Source organism: Plecotus auritus, assembly GCF_963455305.1.
Source record: "Plecotus auritus genome assembly, chromosome: 1".
NCBI lineage: Eukaryota > Metazoa > Chordata > Mammalia > Chiroptera > Vespertilionidae > Plecotus > Plecotus auritus.
This window is the reverse complement of record NC_137770.1, coordinates 104153834-104168323: the sequence shown is the minus strand read 5'-3', so window position 1 is coordinate 104168323 and position 14490 is coordinate 104153834. Positions and strand designations below refer to the sequence as shown.

The 14490-nt window shown below is 41.5% G+C and overlaps 1 protein-coding gene across 1 annotated transcript; it reads right to left on the bottom strand.

The window, feature by feature from the left end:
- Nucleotides 1–5623: 5623 nt before the first annotated feature.
- Nucleotides 5624–12164, bottom strand: BAMBI (BMP and activin membrane bound inhibitor). Its single transcript, XM_080679391.1, has 3 exons — nt 11736–12164; nt 8242–8529; nt 5624–7809 (listed from the first exon to the last, which is right to left on the bottom strand). Exons 1-3 carry the CDS (start codon nt 11809–11811, stop codon nt 7391–7393), a joined length of 783 nt encoding a protein of 260 aa, XP_080535517.1. The 5' UTR covers nt 11812–12164; the 3' UTR covers nt 5624–7390.
- Between the last annotated feature and the right edge of the window lie 2326 nt (nt 12165–14490).

The window sequence follows — 14490 nt, the reverse complement described above, 5'->3', positions numbered from 1 at the left end:
GGAGGAATATACCAGTCAATCATAGAGCTACTCTTCCCCCTAAACCCAAGAGCGGAAACTAAAAGCCGGGAGATGAGGGAAAAAGGAGGTTGGCTGGTGCTTTTTTGAAAGAGCCAATAGAGGGCAAGAGCAGGAAATATAAACTCCCAGACTGGTGAGCTTCTGCAGCAACCCTTTTCAGGACCTTTCTCTAGTGCTGAGAGCTTTGTCACTTTCGCTGTGATAAATTTCCCTGCCCTTTTGCTTACCCCTCCCTTGTCCATGAATTCATTCCTGGACTTCTCAAGACAAGGAACCCAAAAGCTCACACTCGCATCTCATAAAGACGATAAAAATGTTAGGATGAGTACTTTGAACAAATGCCTTTGACCAAAACAAGTTCATACAATGACTCAGCCCTAGTGAGAGACTCAATGGCAGGTATTCCTTTGGGCCAAGGAAGGAAGGGCATTTTCCCAAAGAGGTAGTCAGATGAAACCAAAGAAAATGGCAGATTTATTTTTTTCCAGACGAGGTATTCATTATGATAGATATTGAAAGAGAGAAGTTGTTATTGTTGTTTTCCTTTTAGTTTGTTTTTTTTGGTGGCTCAGCCCCAGTCTGAGAGCATTTATCTCCAGAACTTCTTGAGCTTCCCAGCAGGTCCCTCCAAGCAGCAGCAGAGCATTTCCGCTCCTGCAGCCCAACTGGAGTTAATGAAAAGACTGTGGACTCTGACAGACCTAATTCATTGCTGAGAACCATGAAAAAGAGCTCCATAAATCTGCCCACAAAGAAAAGATCAGGATAAACAAATTGAGCATTTCAAAGCAACCTGTTAGCTACTCACTGCAATTTGCATACTAATAGCAACAAACAACCTCCCATTGTTAAACAAGATGGTTGAGGAGGTCGGGTTTTATTGTCTGACTATAGTGTTTGTCACAATCCAGCCCCTTGAAAGATTTACTTCTAAACCTGCTTCACAATCAAGTGTCAGGCCAGGGAAATGACCCTTGACATTTAGCGATCCCTGATGGACATGCAAATCCCCCTTCAGACAGCCTTCTAAAGCAGCACCAACTCTGAGCTCTGTCAGCCTGAGAAATTGGTGGCCAGAAGAGAAGAATCCCAGAGGACTCTGAGCTTCGAATCAAGCATGATCACTGCTCCACCAGGTTTTGCAGAGAGAATGAGTTTTCCTCTTTCCAGCAAAGAAGTTTGCCTTTGAAAATGCTGACAACGGTGCTGCTTTTAAAGAAATGGGATTTCTCTTTTCCACGCTTTATTCATATTTTTAACAAACACTACTGGAAGCAGGTTGACATCGGTTTGAGCCAGGGTCATAGGAAATGTATATGTATATGTATATGTATATGTATATGTATATGTATACGTATATATAATATTTTTAAATAAATACAAGGAATGTGAGAAACTAGAAACAACATAAAGTTTGGAAAGACATGAATGATCATCCCCACCATACACACATATTTTTAAATTTATCTTTGGTTATTTTAAGTTATCTATGAATAAGTAATTTTCTTAAGAGAACATTTATAATAATATAATAAAAGAAACATACATAACAGTCTAAATTATAAAACTGTAAATATATGGATGTATAACAGCCCTTTGAGTTTTGAGATAAAAAGTAATCATCGAATAAAGATGCTAAGTGTTTGGGGTTGGGGGGAGGGAAGATAATTTATAACTTTTGTTGTGTCCTTGAATGAAAGATGCAGCAAACTGTTGCTTTAATTATAGCCTCTAGTCAAAGGTTCATCCAGGAGAAAAAAAGAAAATTTGCCAAAGTTGCCCCAGTGTAGCTGTGGCAAGCTGCTGAAGTTGAAATGCTAAGTCAGCCTGCTGAGTCCAGGTTATTCACCTTTTGGACCAACAAAACTCTCAGTGACTTGTTCTTGCCTCCTTAGAAAAACAAAGTTTGATAAAAACTTTGGGTATTTTACAATACTTAAATGAAAATACAACTCTTAGTTTAATAGGAAATGATGATATACTTCTTGGCTTAAATTAGGTTGGAGACTGCTAATTTAAAAGGTAGGCTGAGCAGGTCGACCTTAGCAATGCTTCATTAATTTTCAGATGCATTTGAATTATTTCTCCTCAACTCCCTTCACTAGCAATTTGTTTTCCTTTAGGCCTCCCAAACAAAAAAATATATAAAAATCTATAAAACAATAGTTTAGGATAGAGAAACAAATGAGAAAGAAGCATTTGTGTATTTATTAACAATCTGAATTCAGAGGTTTGATGACAAGAGGCCTTAATCTGTCCTTCATCTCATGCTCTCCTTGGCTTGGATTGTGGAAACGTTCAGAGGTTACTGATCCTAGAACACCCCCCGCCCCCATCCTCACCCTGAGCCTGCCTGGGAGTAATCCCTAAATCCAAATGAGAAATACCCCATTTACCAACTCAACTGTGAAGTCTATGGTATCAAAATCACATCCATTAAATTTAGTCAAAAATTCTTCAAATTGGAATTCCAACACTTGAAAAGTAAGCAACTGCTTTTACAAGTGTGGTGTTTTTCCACTGTCCTCATCAGTTCCCGGGGGGAAATTCCAAGAGGAAGCGATGAAGGATAAAGAGCTTTCTGTATTTCTCTTGGTTTTAACTGCTAAAACAATTTTTGTTCCATTAGGTTTGTAATTTGAGATCTTTCAGAGTAAATTTACACAACAGCCTCTGACTTTATTAATTCATCAGAACTAATGTAGTCTTCACATCTAAAAACAAATTGCTGGCTGCTCATAAATTCCATCATCTACTTATATTAACACTGAAAATTGTTAAGTGCAAAATTATTCCAGAATTACGACGACTATTGGACTAGCATGACATAACTGTATACACATGGGATGCAATAAATAATTACTAACTCATATTTCTAGGGTTCTACTCAGATTTAGTCCAACATCAATCTGATCTACAAGATAACGGTAGCCAAACACAATGTGAAATAGCCCCTGAGAGGCCCGTCTGGCCATTGGCCTCCAGATAGAATGAATCCTTTACGTCTTGAGGAATGACAAATACCCTGAGATATTATCGAACTGCTTACCTAAAGTATCTCCCAAGATGGAGGCCAATGCCTTTCTGGTTATACTTTTCATATTCATAGAATGGGGCAAGTTTGCAGAAATATGGCTATTAGGCCTCCTCTGGTAATAAATACTTCGAAACTCCCCAAAGCAGATCCATTGGAAAATTGCTGCCTTGCTGCAAGAATTAAATCCCTGGTTAAACTCAGCTTACCACCTTCCCACTTCCATCTCCAAATTTCTGGAATGGCAGACATGTGAATTACATCACTAAGCTGCAGAATGGTGCTGTGTTAGCCAATTAAGAAGGACATGTATAAAGTCTAAAACTGTACCCCAAATAAAGAGTTGAAGAAATTTGAAAGAACATTTAATTTCATTATTTTTTTGAGTCTCAAATTCTCAGATCACCAATCTGCCTTTTAAGTCAACAGAGTGAGGAAGACTTTAACAGAATGAATTGGGTAGAGGGGAAGGGAGTTGGTCTCTGGGGCAGTTATTTTTTTCCATTACAACTGTGACAAACAAAGTAACTAAATTAACTTCATCCAGGGAAATTAAATGGATTTTTCATTAAGTAGCCCCCTGTCCCACCCCCAAATTTACAAAGTCCCTAAAACTAGTTTTGGAACTATTTGTATTTTGTTGGGAACACCTGTGGGGCAAATTGTAATTGATGGTACCACTTGTCTAGAATACATCAATCAGACACAAACTGTTCAAGCAATTCTGAAACATTATCTGTCACTTAATTTTACTCTTGGTTTTCTCAATGGGTTAACCATCCAGAACAGCTGAAACTCTAAAAGAACTTCGTTCTGCCAAACACCAAAAAACAAAATACCTATATCAAATTAAAATGTTCCTATTAGTAGCCACCGAGATTATTCCAAAAGGAAATAATTACAAACCAATGTAATTAGTAGATATGAGACTAAAAGCAATAAATTTAAAGCAAATATTAAAAACACTAAACCAAGCCTGCAGGTGAATAAGGGCTTTCAAATCTCAAATATGCAAAGATCTGAAATATGAAAAAGTCAAGTAATAGGCACAAGTTCTCAAATTTTGAGGGAAGTTGGGCCACTATTTCCTCATAATAATCTCATAAAGTATTATCATTGATCCCATTTTATTGGTAACAAAACTTAGTATTCTAAGAGCTCAAGTCATTTGCCCAAGTTCACACAGCTATTAGGGACAAAGACAGTCTTTGAACCGAGGCTGAGACTCCAAAGTGAGCTTGACTGCTATCCTGTGAGCTCAGCCTCATCACACCAGGCAACTTTTAGAAGTTTAGTTATTTGAACTGAGACAGAGGTTATAAGGGAAAAAAGCTGTCTTGGCCCCCAAAAGGCTAGTTCATGATACTAGATGCCACTGCTTTCAAGCTTGTAGCCTATAATCAACTCACATTGAAACCAGATTTATGAGTTCTTCAGAGGAGAGTTTTGTGATTTTCTAAAGCAGACACATTTGGTATTTTAGAAGGTCAAACCCCCTATGGTGTGGTGTTTTTAATAAAATCAGTTCAGCAGAAATTAGAGACACATTAGTCAATTTCTAGAAAGCCTCTGAGCCATTCAAAATAAGGGGGTGGGGGGAGTAACATAAAAGACATAACCATGTTCAGATCAATTTTTTTAAAAGGGATAGAATGTAAGGTATGTAGATACAAAAACATGGCAAATTTGGTCCCATTTGTCTCGATTTGGGCAAATTTACACTTAGAAATGGGGGAGTTTTATGTCAATATTAAACAAGCGCTGTTCCTGGTTAGCCCAGCCTTGTACTGACACCTCAAAGTAACAGTAAACATGTCTATGAGGGAAAAACAAATAAAGCAGTCATTACCATTCTTACATCACTGAATCAGGTAGGTAGTTATTTCATGAAGGGTCCTTTATCTCCATTCTTGGCAACTTTTACACTCTCATAGGAAAGCAAAAGTAAAAACTCTATTTAGTTCTTAGTAAAAATCAAAGTTGGGAAACCTGCAATATTTTCATTGAAAGGCTAAGTTATGCCTAGATCTGACTTTAAGACATGTGCAAATGCTAAATGAATGACAGGATTTAAAAGAAGAGGATTGTTATTAGCAAAAGAGACAGGGCCAGTCTATTAAATGGCTGGAACATGAGCACCAGAACACCCAGTCTGACAGAGCACGGGCACAGTGCCACCATCCCAGCGAAAAGGGAGATGCAAACAGTTTCTTGAATTTACAGTATAAAGAACAAGACCCAGATGAAGAAACATAGAACCAAGTGAAGACACTGCATTTACCTTCCATTCAAGTTGTGTGATTTTAACTTTAGCCTGGACCCAGGCCTTTCCTGGAATATGGAGTTTATGGATTTCAAAGTGTTTCTAAGCACATGAATTTAACTCCTTCATTGCTATATTCCCTAATGAATTGATGAATTCTTTGTTACCTGATATTTGGAAGAAATTGAATGAATAGAGAATAGCAGGGCAAGCAGAAGGAAATAACTCTACAGAGTGAAATAAAGGCTGGCTAATTAAAGAATCATTGAACTTGTATGGTGTTGTACATGAAATGAGAAGGCATAGGAGCAAATCTTTTAATCTAAGTGGAAAAACTATACTTTGACATAGAGTTAGAAAGCGAAGGTGAGGACTTGAAATTTTATCAATGGCAATTTTGATCAATAGTTAGGTTAAAAACAATTCTTTGTCTCCCTCAGAAATTGACACACATAAAACTTAACACATAAATTGTTAAGGCATGAATGCACAAACTGTCAATCTCAAAAAGCACAAAACAAATATGTCATTTATTAAGATGCATATTTATTCCATAGCCTAATTTATTTGGGCTGTGGTCTATTAACTATTAAATAATCTAAGTACTCATCTTTAGATTAGTCCTTTCAATCCAGATTCTTCCATGAGCTTGGCTACTGCATCTGTCTTCAGGGACCCAAATTATACTCGTCATAAAATATTCCAGACGATATTTTTAAAAAACTCTATAATATTCATAAAAGAAAACCCCATACTCAAATATGTAGGCAATAGGTTAATTAAGCAAAAGTTTCCAATATACAAAAGAATTGAGGGAAAACCCTACATGGCAAATTATTCTCATTTGATTAAAAAGATCCATTTGGGGAGAAAGGTACACAAATGTGACATGGGTTTAAACTCAGGCTAGGCAGTGTTGCCAGACAGAAAGTCCTACAGGAGCGGAAACACTGGCGTATTAAGTTAGTGGCTTAGGTTTGGTTATGTTAATAAAAGGATCATTTGGGCAAGAAAAACTAGCAGCACTGTGTGTTATTTAAATCTCAATTGATATATAGTGTTCACTATGGAAAACCTTTCTAAAATTTCAGAAGTCAAAATAAGATAAAATATTAGTATAACACTATGTTTAAAGATGTTTTGAAAACTGGGAGCATGGTACAATACAGTTTGGCTAACTTGGAGTCCAAAATATTTAATTCGGTTTGAGACAGAGTAAACAGTAGAAGTAGGCAGTGACTAACTTTACCAAAATAAGTTTACTTTAGTTGTTTTTTCCTGGTTGGAGGTAGACATATTTAAAAGTATTAAAGAGCAAGTGGATCAAGTTGATAAGTAATAGTAGGCTTGCTAAGGCAACTTCAGTAACAGATCAATCTTATCTGACCTGGTATAAATATGCTTAAGATTTCTCTTAGATAAAAGTTAAAAAACAGAATGATCCAAACAAAAAATGTGGGTAAGACACTTAAATAAATGATGGGCAGTCCATTTAGATATTCTACATGCTGTAGGAGAATTACACATATGCATGTAAGAATAAACAAGAGTTTGGTCTTGTTTTTGAAACAAAAGGAAGGAAGACCAAGCCAAATCCTATAGTTTGACCCTACTCTGAGCAACAGTTCTTCATTTATATAGTTAACATGTAGTGTCTTACACGTCCCACTTAGTTTTTAATTTATGACAAGACACTGCTCAATTTCAGACAAAAATATAGATATATATTTTTAAATCTTTACAATAAATCAAGATGTAGGAGCTTACATAGAACACATTTTAGTTTATTTAGGTACTCATTCCAGCTCCCTCAGATGCAAATCACCTTGGTAACAGTGTGTACATAGTCTTCTCTTTGCTTTTTATAATTTCAAAGCAAAAAATTCATTTGACTGTATGTAAGTCTGTGCAAATAATCCTTCAGAAGAAACATCCAAGATTCTGTTTGCAGAGGTCATTTTGTCTCTCAAAGTTGATTACGTGAGTTTGTTTTTCTTCAGATAAAGTGCTCCTGTCCAGCGGAACTCAAAGGCCTTCAAGCGTCCAAGAAGCTCAGTTCAGATAAGACACGGTCATACGAATTCCAGCTTCCCGTGCCCACTATACATGCCCCAGTGAACGAGGGAGAGGATCTTGTCGTTGCTGAGGTCTGCTTGTCTCATTTTGTCACAGGTCAGACAGCAGTTCTCATGCCCACTCACCGGCACCATGCATTCCAAGTCCAACTTTGCAACCTGCCCCTTTTTAGAATGGTGTCCATGAAAGCTGTAGTGCAAACGGGAGAGCATCTGTTGCCGCTGATCCCGCAGTCTCTTGTTTTCACTTCGCAGCATCCTCAAGGCCAACATAATAAGCAACACTAAAATCAGCCCTCCAGCAATAGGAACAGCAATCACTGCTGCCCGGAACCACAATTCTTTGGAAGAAGTCAGCTCCTGCACTTTGGTGATGAGGTTTCTGCTACCGTCGTGCTGATACCGGTTTCCTTGTCCTAAAGGAGCACAAGCAAAACTATGTTAACCCCTCCTGTACATATTCAAGCTCATCTATCTATTTTAAACCAGGCACCCCAATAAATAGCCTACAATTAAGTCAAAAATATTTAGGAAATAAATGTTGCAAAAACAATGCAAAAGATTACAAAAACATGTGTTTACAGACTCTCATTACAGAGTATTAGTGGTCTTTTAATGTCTTCCAACTTGAAAAAACAGGCAAAACCTATTATGTAGACAGACATCTAATGCTCAAGCAGACATAAAAGCTACTCAATAGAGATGCATCTTTGCATTCAGCCATTCTTCTCCCTCTGCTGTCTCTAATTAGATTAACAACAAAATCAATAGCAGACATACAAAGTCTTGGCTGTCACAAAACTATATAGATCAGGCAAGCATTCTGGTTAGAAAGCGCTGCTACCTACCTGAGGCCTCTCCTCTGGGAGACGAGAGAACGTCATGCAGCCCTCTGTAATTGCACATATCTTCATGACAGCATTCCAATGTGGGTATGGCGGTGCCAGAGTGGTTTTGTGCCTGTTTGGCTTGGCAGATGTCTGCTGTGCTTGCGAGAGAGTCCAGGCAGCCATGGGTGAGTGGGGAATTTGTGTTCTGAGGATCAAGAAGCCTAGAGAAGCAGGCACTCAACTCAGATTTACACATATAGCCAGTCGCCACACAGTGGGCAGCATCACAGTAGCATCTGATTTCACCTGAAAACAATGAGAAATTGCATCAAACTGCTTCAGAGACCAGATAATGCGTCTGCTTAAGTGAATGCTAAATCCCAAGCTCAAAGGCACTTTTAGAATATTCAGCTGAGAGCTTACAACAGTAGACCATGAAGACTGGGAAAGCCCTTTGTGTAAGCCTGTACTTTAATTTCAACCCAGTTAAATAAAATTTTAGAAATGTATTAACCCCAATAGCAGAGAATCAAAGTTCAATTTAGGTTTCTGTTAAGTTAGTAATTAAAAATAATACTTTTGTTTGTGAGGGAAAATAATAATCACAATAATTTCTCCTACAATAAGGTAAAATTACATCATTTACTCAATTAATCCTACATGACCATACAAAATGAAATTGCTAGGCTTTTTTATTTTGTCAGTATAAATATTTGATCGGAACTACTGAATTGTTTACTACCTCGAAGGGCTGTGCCAAGATTTAAGAGCTTTAGCTAACACTTTATAAAGTTATTAACTAGAAACACAACAATCTAGAAACTGCTCCAGTCAGGAGGTTTTAAAACTATGAAACTGGGCAGCTATTTGCAACCTCTCTAGAAAAGGCAAACTTTGCCTATAAAGATCTTTTCATGCAGAGGAGCTTTTAGTATATTGTAAAACAGGAACTAGGCAGTTTACAATTAGTGGTTTGCTTGCCAAAGTCAATTTCTTTCAGCCCAAATGGAAAGTCATAAATCTGGGGGTGGAGGGGAGAATGTAAAAACTGCAAGGCTAACTTCTCCTCCCCCTAACTCCCCAGTTTTACATGTAATTCAACATGGGATCTAAAAGGGGAAACACTGAATCTGAAAATCCTCTGCTGGTTCAATGAAAAATCCTTAAGGAAACCTCAAATTTTTCTACAGGAAGTGATTAAAGTTTCCTTTATAAAATTTATTTTGTGAGTCACTGTTAACATTTTGCTGCAATGTAAGATCTGAGGCTTTTAACATCAATTTCCAGTTGAAATAATCTGGGTCTCAGAGTTATCACTAGTATGATTTCCAACCCAGTGGACTCCAGTCATTGTCACATGCCACAGCTAAAGCTACTGTAAATTAAACTAATGCACACGCCTCTCTCCCGCTTCCCAATCTGAAGTTCTGTCTAGTTACTGAAACCGCCACTCTGAAACTAAACCCCTCTTCCTACCCTCACCTTTACTCCTCTCTGTGAATGCCTGAGTAAGGTGTCTCATTTAATTATCTGTCCAAATTCCAGGCCACCGTATGGCATGCTCAGTTTTCACCAGAGGCTGCTAATGCTTCAGTTCTAAAAAGACTAGCCAACTACATGTAGATCTTTGGCAAGCTGAGTTTAACGGTCCAAAGCTGGAGGTCTTGCTGCTATTCTAAATTTCTGTATCTACACTCCCTGTCCTGGGTCTGGGCCCAAGACCCTTCTCCAGGAAGACCCTCAAGATAGGAGCTTGCTTTGCAGAGGTTTTCTCCTCTTTCCAGCTTGATTTTTTGCATAAAGCTCACTGGTATTATGTGATTGATGATAACTACATGTCCCTGGTCTGACAAATCCCATATAGAGATTTAAGGTTGAAATAAAACAGATTAAAAGTCTGTTTTGATCCTATTCACCTCAGACCTCATGCAGGAAGAAAGAAAAAACTGAATGCAAGTGAAATGCTGCTTAAATGTTTATGAGAGCCTATTTAACATACTATATTTTCAATGACCTAAAACAGTCTAATAAAATTTTGACAGGTAACTAGAAAAGTTCTAACGACTTTTTTAAAAAATTGGAGCCACATTTGAGCAAGTTGAATTAACTTTTGTATTACTGTATTGAAACTATATTTCTGTTGTTTCATAAAGTTTCTTCCTGTGGCATACAAAAGGCCAGAAAGGCGACTGGTCTTTTGAAACAGTGAACAATGCTCTTCTGTTCCCCCCCCTCTCTTTTTACTGTATGTAGTGATTAAACAAAAATGTCTGCTTTAGTCAAGATGGCTACAGGAGAGACTGCTGGCTTCTTGTAAAGCTTTTGAAGTCAGCAGCAGTCAGAAATCTCTGATCCCCTAATTATATCATTATCAGGCACATAGTTTCGGTATCTGTGACTTCATGTCAGCCTCAGTCCCTCCCTGCTCTGCCCGCCTTTGATAGGACCAGGAGGCTCCCCTCTCGGGCTGAGAAGGCTGTTATTTAGGGTTAATTAAACCCTTCCTTCCAAAATAAATAAATACTGTAGCACATCATCCTTGCTGGGCTGGCTTATCCTTTAACCTCATGCCTGCTACATGGCAATTAGAGAAAAGTGGGGGGTGCAAAGCTAAACAACACTTCCTATTTAAAAAAAAAAAATGTATGTGTAGTTCATGGCAGGGTAGGTGGGGAAACTGAGATCTAGATGGAGTCTGGGTTATTTCAAACTAAAAGGTGAAAGTCTGCAGGGGAGGAAAATAAGCTAAGCGCTGTTTTGTTTTTTGCTTTTTAGTAGTATTTGTGAAATACGAAGTGAGTGGGAACTGGGACCACTGACAGAGCCTTCTCCTCCCAGCCACTCAGAAGAACACAGCGTATACTCCTGCACACGGAACACACACCCGGACACCTACCCCCAGGGAGGGAGGCACACACTCGCTGGTTCACAAAGACACTCACTGAGAGACTAAAGAAACACTCATGAGCAGAGGCACATTCAAATACAAAGGCAGACTCAGATAGAGAGACATATGCAAATACAGACACACAACAGACACATTCAAATACAAAGATATATTCAAATACAGAAACAGATTCAAAGAGAGTGACACACTCACTAAGAGACACACGCCCAGGCACGACGCAGTTGAGGTTAGGGGTCTGCGGTTCCTCCAGGGCTTCCCCGCCCCGGGGTAGGCAGGGAGGCGGCGTCCGAGCCCGCACTACTGCCCCGCTCCCCGGCCGCAAACATTCTTAAGTTCACTACAGACAGACTTACACAAACATTTTGACAACCACTTGCCCTGAGGTCTGACTGCCCCTGCATGAGCCGGGCCCGAGACACCGACCCGAGTCGGCCGCGAAGTCACCACCGCAACTTCTAAGAACAAGCAACTTGTCGTGACCTGCGGGCTCTGGCGCGGGAGGAAGCCTCGCCCGCCGCTAACAAAGCCCAGGCAACCGGCTTCAAAGGCTCGCAGAGCGGCCGCCCGGGACCCCGCGCGCCCCTGCCCGCCGGCGGACACCCACCTTTGGTGAGCAGCACGGCCATGGCGCAGAGTTCGAGCTGCAGCCAGATGAAGATGTAGCTGGAATGGCGATCCATTGACGCCCCCACGGCCGCGGAGCCACCGCCGGTCCCGGGGCCGCGGGCAACTGCAGCCTACGACTCCCGGAGCGCGCAGTGCATGAGTGCAGCCCAGGGAGGCGGGCGCCGTCAGCGACGGGGCGAGGGGACAGGCAGCGTCCGGAGCATGGAAAGCGCCTGGAGAGTGTGCCGAGGAAACGAGAGGGCCGGCCGACTCTACGGACACCGGTTCCTTTGCTCCGCTCGGGCCGCACTCCGCGTTGAGCTCTCGGATTCACTCCCTCACGGCCGGCCGCTTTGCTGAGGCGAGAGCGCACAGACACCGCCAGCGGCTAGCTCCGGCTGCGCCCGCCTCCTCCAGCTCGCTGCGCGCCGTAAATATCGCTCCGCTCCAGGAGCCGGCCCGGCGCCGCCCCGCCCCCGGGCCCGCACCAACGCTGTCCGATTGGCTGTCAGGCTCAAGTCAATCATCCCACACCCAGGGGGCGGGCCCAGACGCGGGCGGGGCGAGACCTGCCAGCGGCTCCTAGCAGCGCTGGCGTCTGGCCAGGGCAGGCCTCCCCTCCCCCGCACTGCTGTATCCCGCGCTCCCTCTAGCGGAGGCAGGCGAGTCCCTGACCTTCGGGAGGCGCGCGGGGCCGCTGCGTCTATCTCTCGTCTAGACCCTCACAACTCAGCCTTGAGCCAGCGCCCCCAGCCCGTGCCTTCTTTTTTGTTCCCCCTGAAACGCGCGAGGGGCCCGCGTGGCCGCCTTCCAAAGCCCTCCCCCGCCATTCTGCGCTCTCTGGAAGCCCCAGGGACAAGGGGCGGTCCCCGGCGTGCGCTTCTGCCGAGAGCCGCTGGCTGGCGCGTGGCGATGGAGGGGGGTACGGTAGGGAGCCTGGAAGGAGGGTGGCCCGGCTCGGGTTTGCTTTCAGCTCCCCCCCACCCCCTACACACACTTTCCCCCCAGTGCATCCTCTAAGAGCCGCCTGCCCTGTGATCAATAAAGCCCAGACAGACAGACTGTTGATCAGTAGGAGACGCTAAGTTCTCCTGGGTAGACAGGGGACGAGTAGAGACACTTAACGAAAATTAGCAAATCCAAAAAGCACCCGGCGCCAGCGAGACGACACAGGCCTAGGCTGACACGCAATTAACCACCCCCCTAACAAACGCAGGCAAACACTCGCTGACCTTGATCAATATCAGCCCCTCAGTGGTCTCCTTTCTGAATTGCTAATTCATTTATTAGGACTTTCGGGGCTGCCTGCTACAGTGTACCCAAAAGCGGTCTTAAAGGTTTTGCTGTTGTTTTTAATTTTTTTGGAGGGAAGACAGCTTAAAAGTGTTATCTGAGGAAACTCTTTTACCCCCTAGTCTAAAAACCTGAGATTAACAAAAGTCAGCCGTTTGCAAAATTTCCTTTTAGGATTAACCACGATTGCCCTTTCTGATAAAATGTCAAGGGGAGAGGAGATGGGCAGAAGAGAGCATTTAATGCTAAATTGGGGGATGTAGAGTCAACTCTTCAGGACTAGAGTGCAAAATTGCGCTTTAAGACTAAGAAAAATATGTATGTCTCAAGGCGAACCTTGTAAATTAAACTTGTTGTAAGTCCACAGAACTGCAGTTTGTAGTTAATGAAATTACCTTTGAAAAGTAATGTTTATATGCAGATAAAATAAGATAATTTCATAAACAGATGCTCTGACCATTCCTTCACTAGATCAACATTGCCTCCAAAAGGATGGGAAAGTAAGTCCAGTAGAAGTTTTAATAGGAAATTAAACCGGATAGGGCACCAGGTAAACTGCAGGCATATCTCAAGTGGTGGGCAGACTATCATTTCTTGAAGAGGAGTTAGATAAGAACTTCCTGACACCTAATTCTTTGTTAAGTTAACACTTCCAAGGGGTTCGTACAGACAATACTTTCCATGCAATGACACACTTTTAACTTCAGATAGTCAAGTCATTAACTAAAAGGAAACTGACAGTATCTATATATTCATTCAGCTATTTTGGAGCGCCCACTATAGGCCAGGCTCACTGTGTCTGGGGTTATAAAGATGCCAAAACCTAAATAGGAAATCACAAGCAATGGAGCTTGACGATGGTAGAGATTTACCTGCACAATGTTATGAACATAAAGAAAATAACTAGCTCAGGAAGATAAAGATATTGGGAAGGTCTGCTGGAAGCAGTAACATTGGGCCTGCCTCCTAAAGAATAAAGAGATTTGGAAGGGGACCATTACAAGACAGAGGACCACCAGAATTTAGGCATGAAATTCACTGATTTCGTTAGGAGATATGGGTACTGAGAATGAATAGATGGAACTATAAGCAATTCTTTGTTACTGGAGCATAACATGTGAAGCAAGGAGTGGGCAAAGATGCCCCAGAAAATAACTATAATTACCTGTGATGCAGAAAAATGTTTATTTAATGGAAAGGGTCTAGGGACATCTGCTGATGAAAGTTGTATTGTAGTAAACATTTCTAAGTACCTTCCCAACCCCTTTCTCTAGAGCAGAATTAAGGGACTGCCCTCTGGCTATACCTAGTCACATGGCCCCAGTTGGGCCAATTAGGTCCTTTCTTTCTCATCTTTGGACAGAGATGCTGGGCAATCTCTATAGGTCACTTCATGGGACACATAGAAATTCAGAGTTCACCGGTCTGCGAAGAAAGAAAAAGATGACAAAGATGTGCAG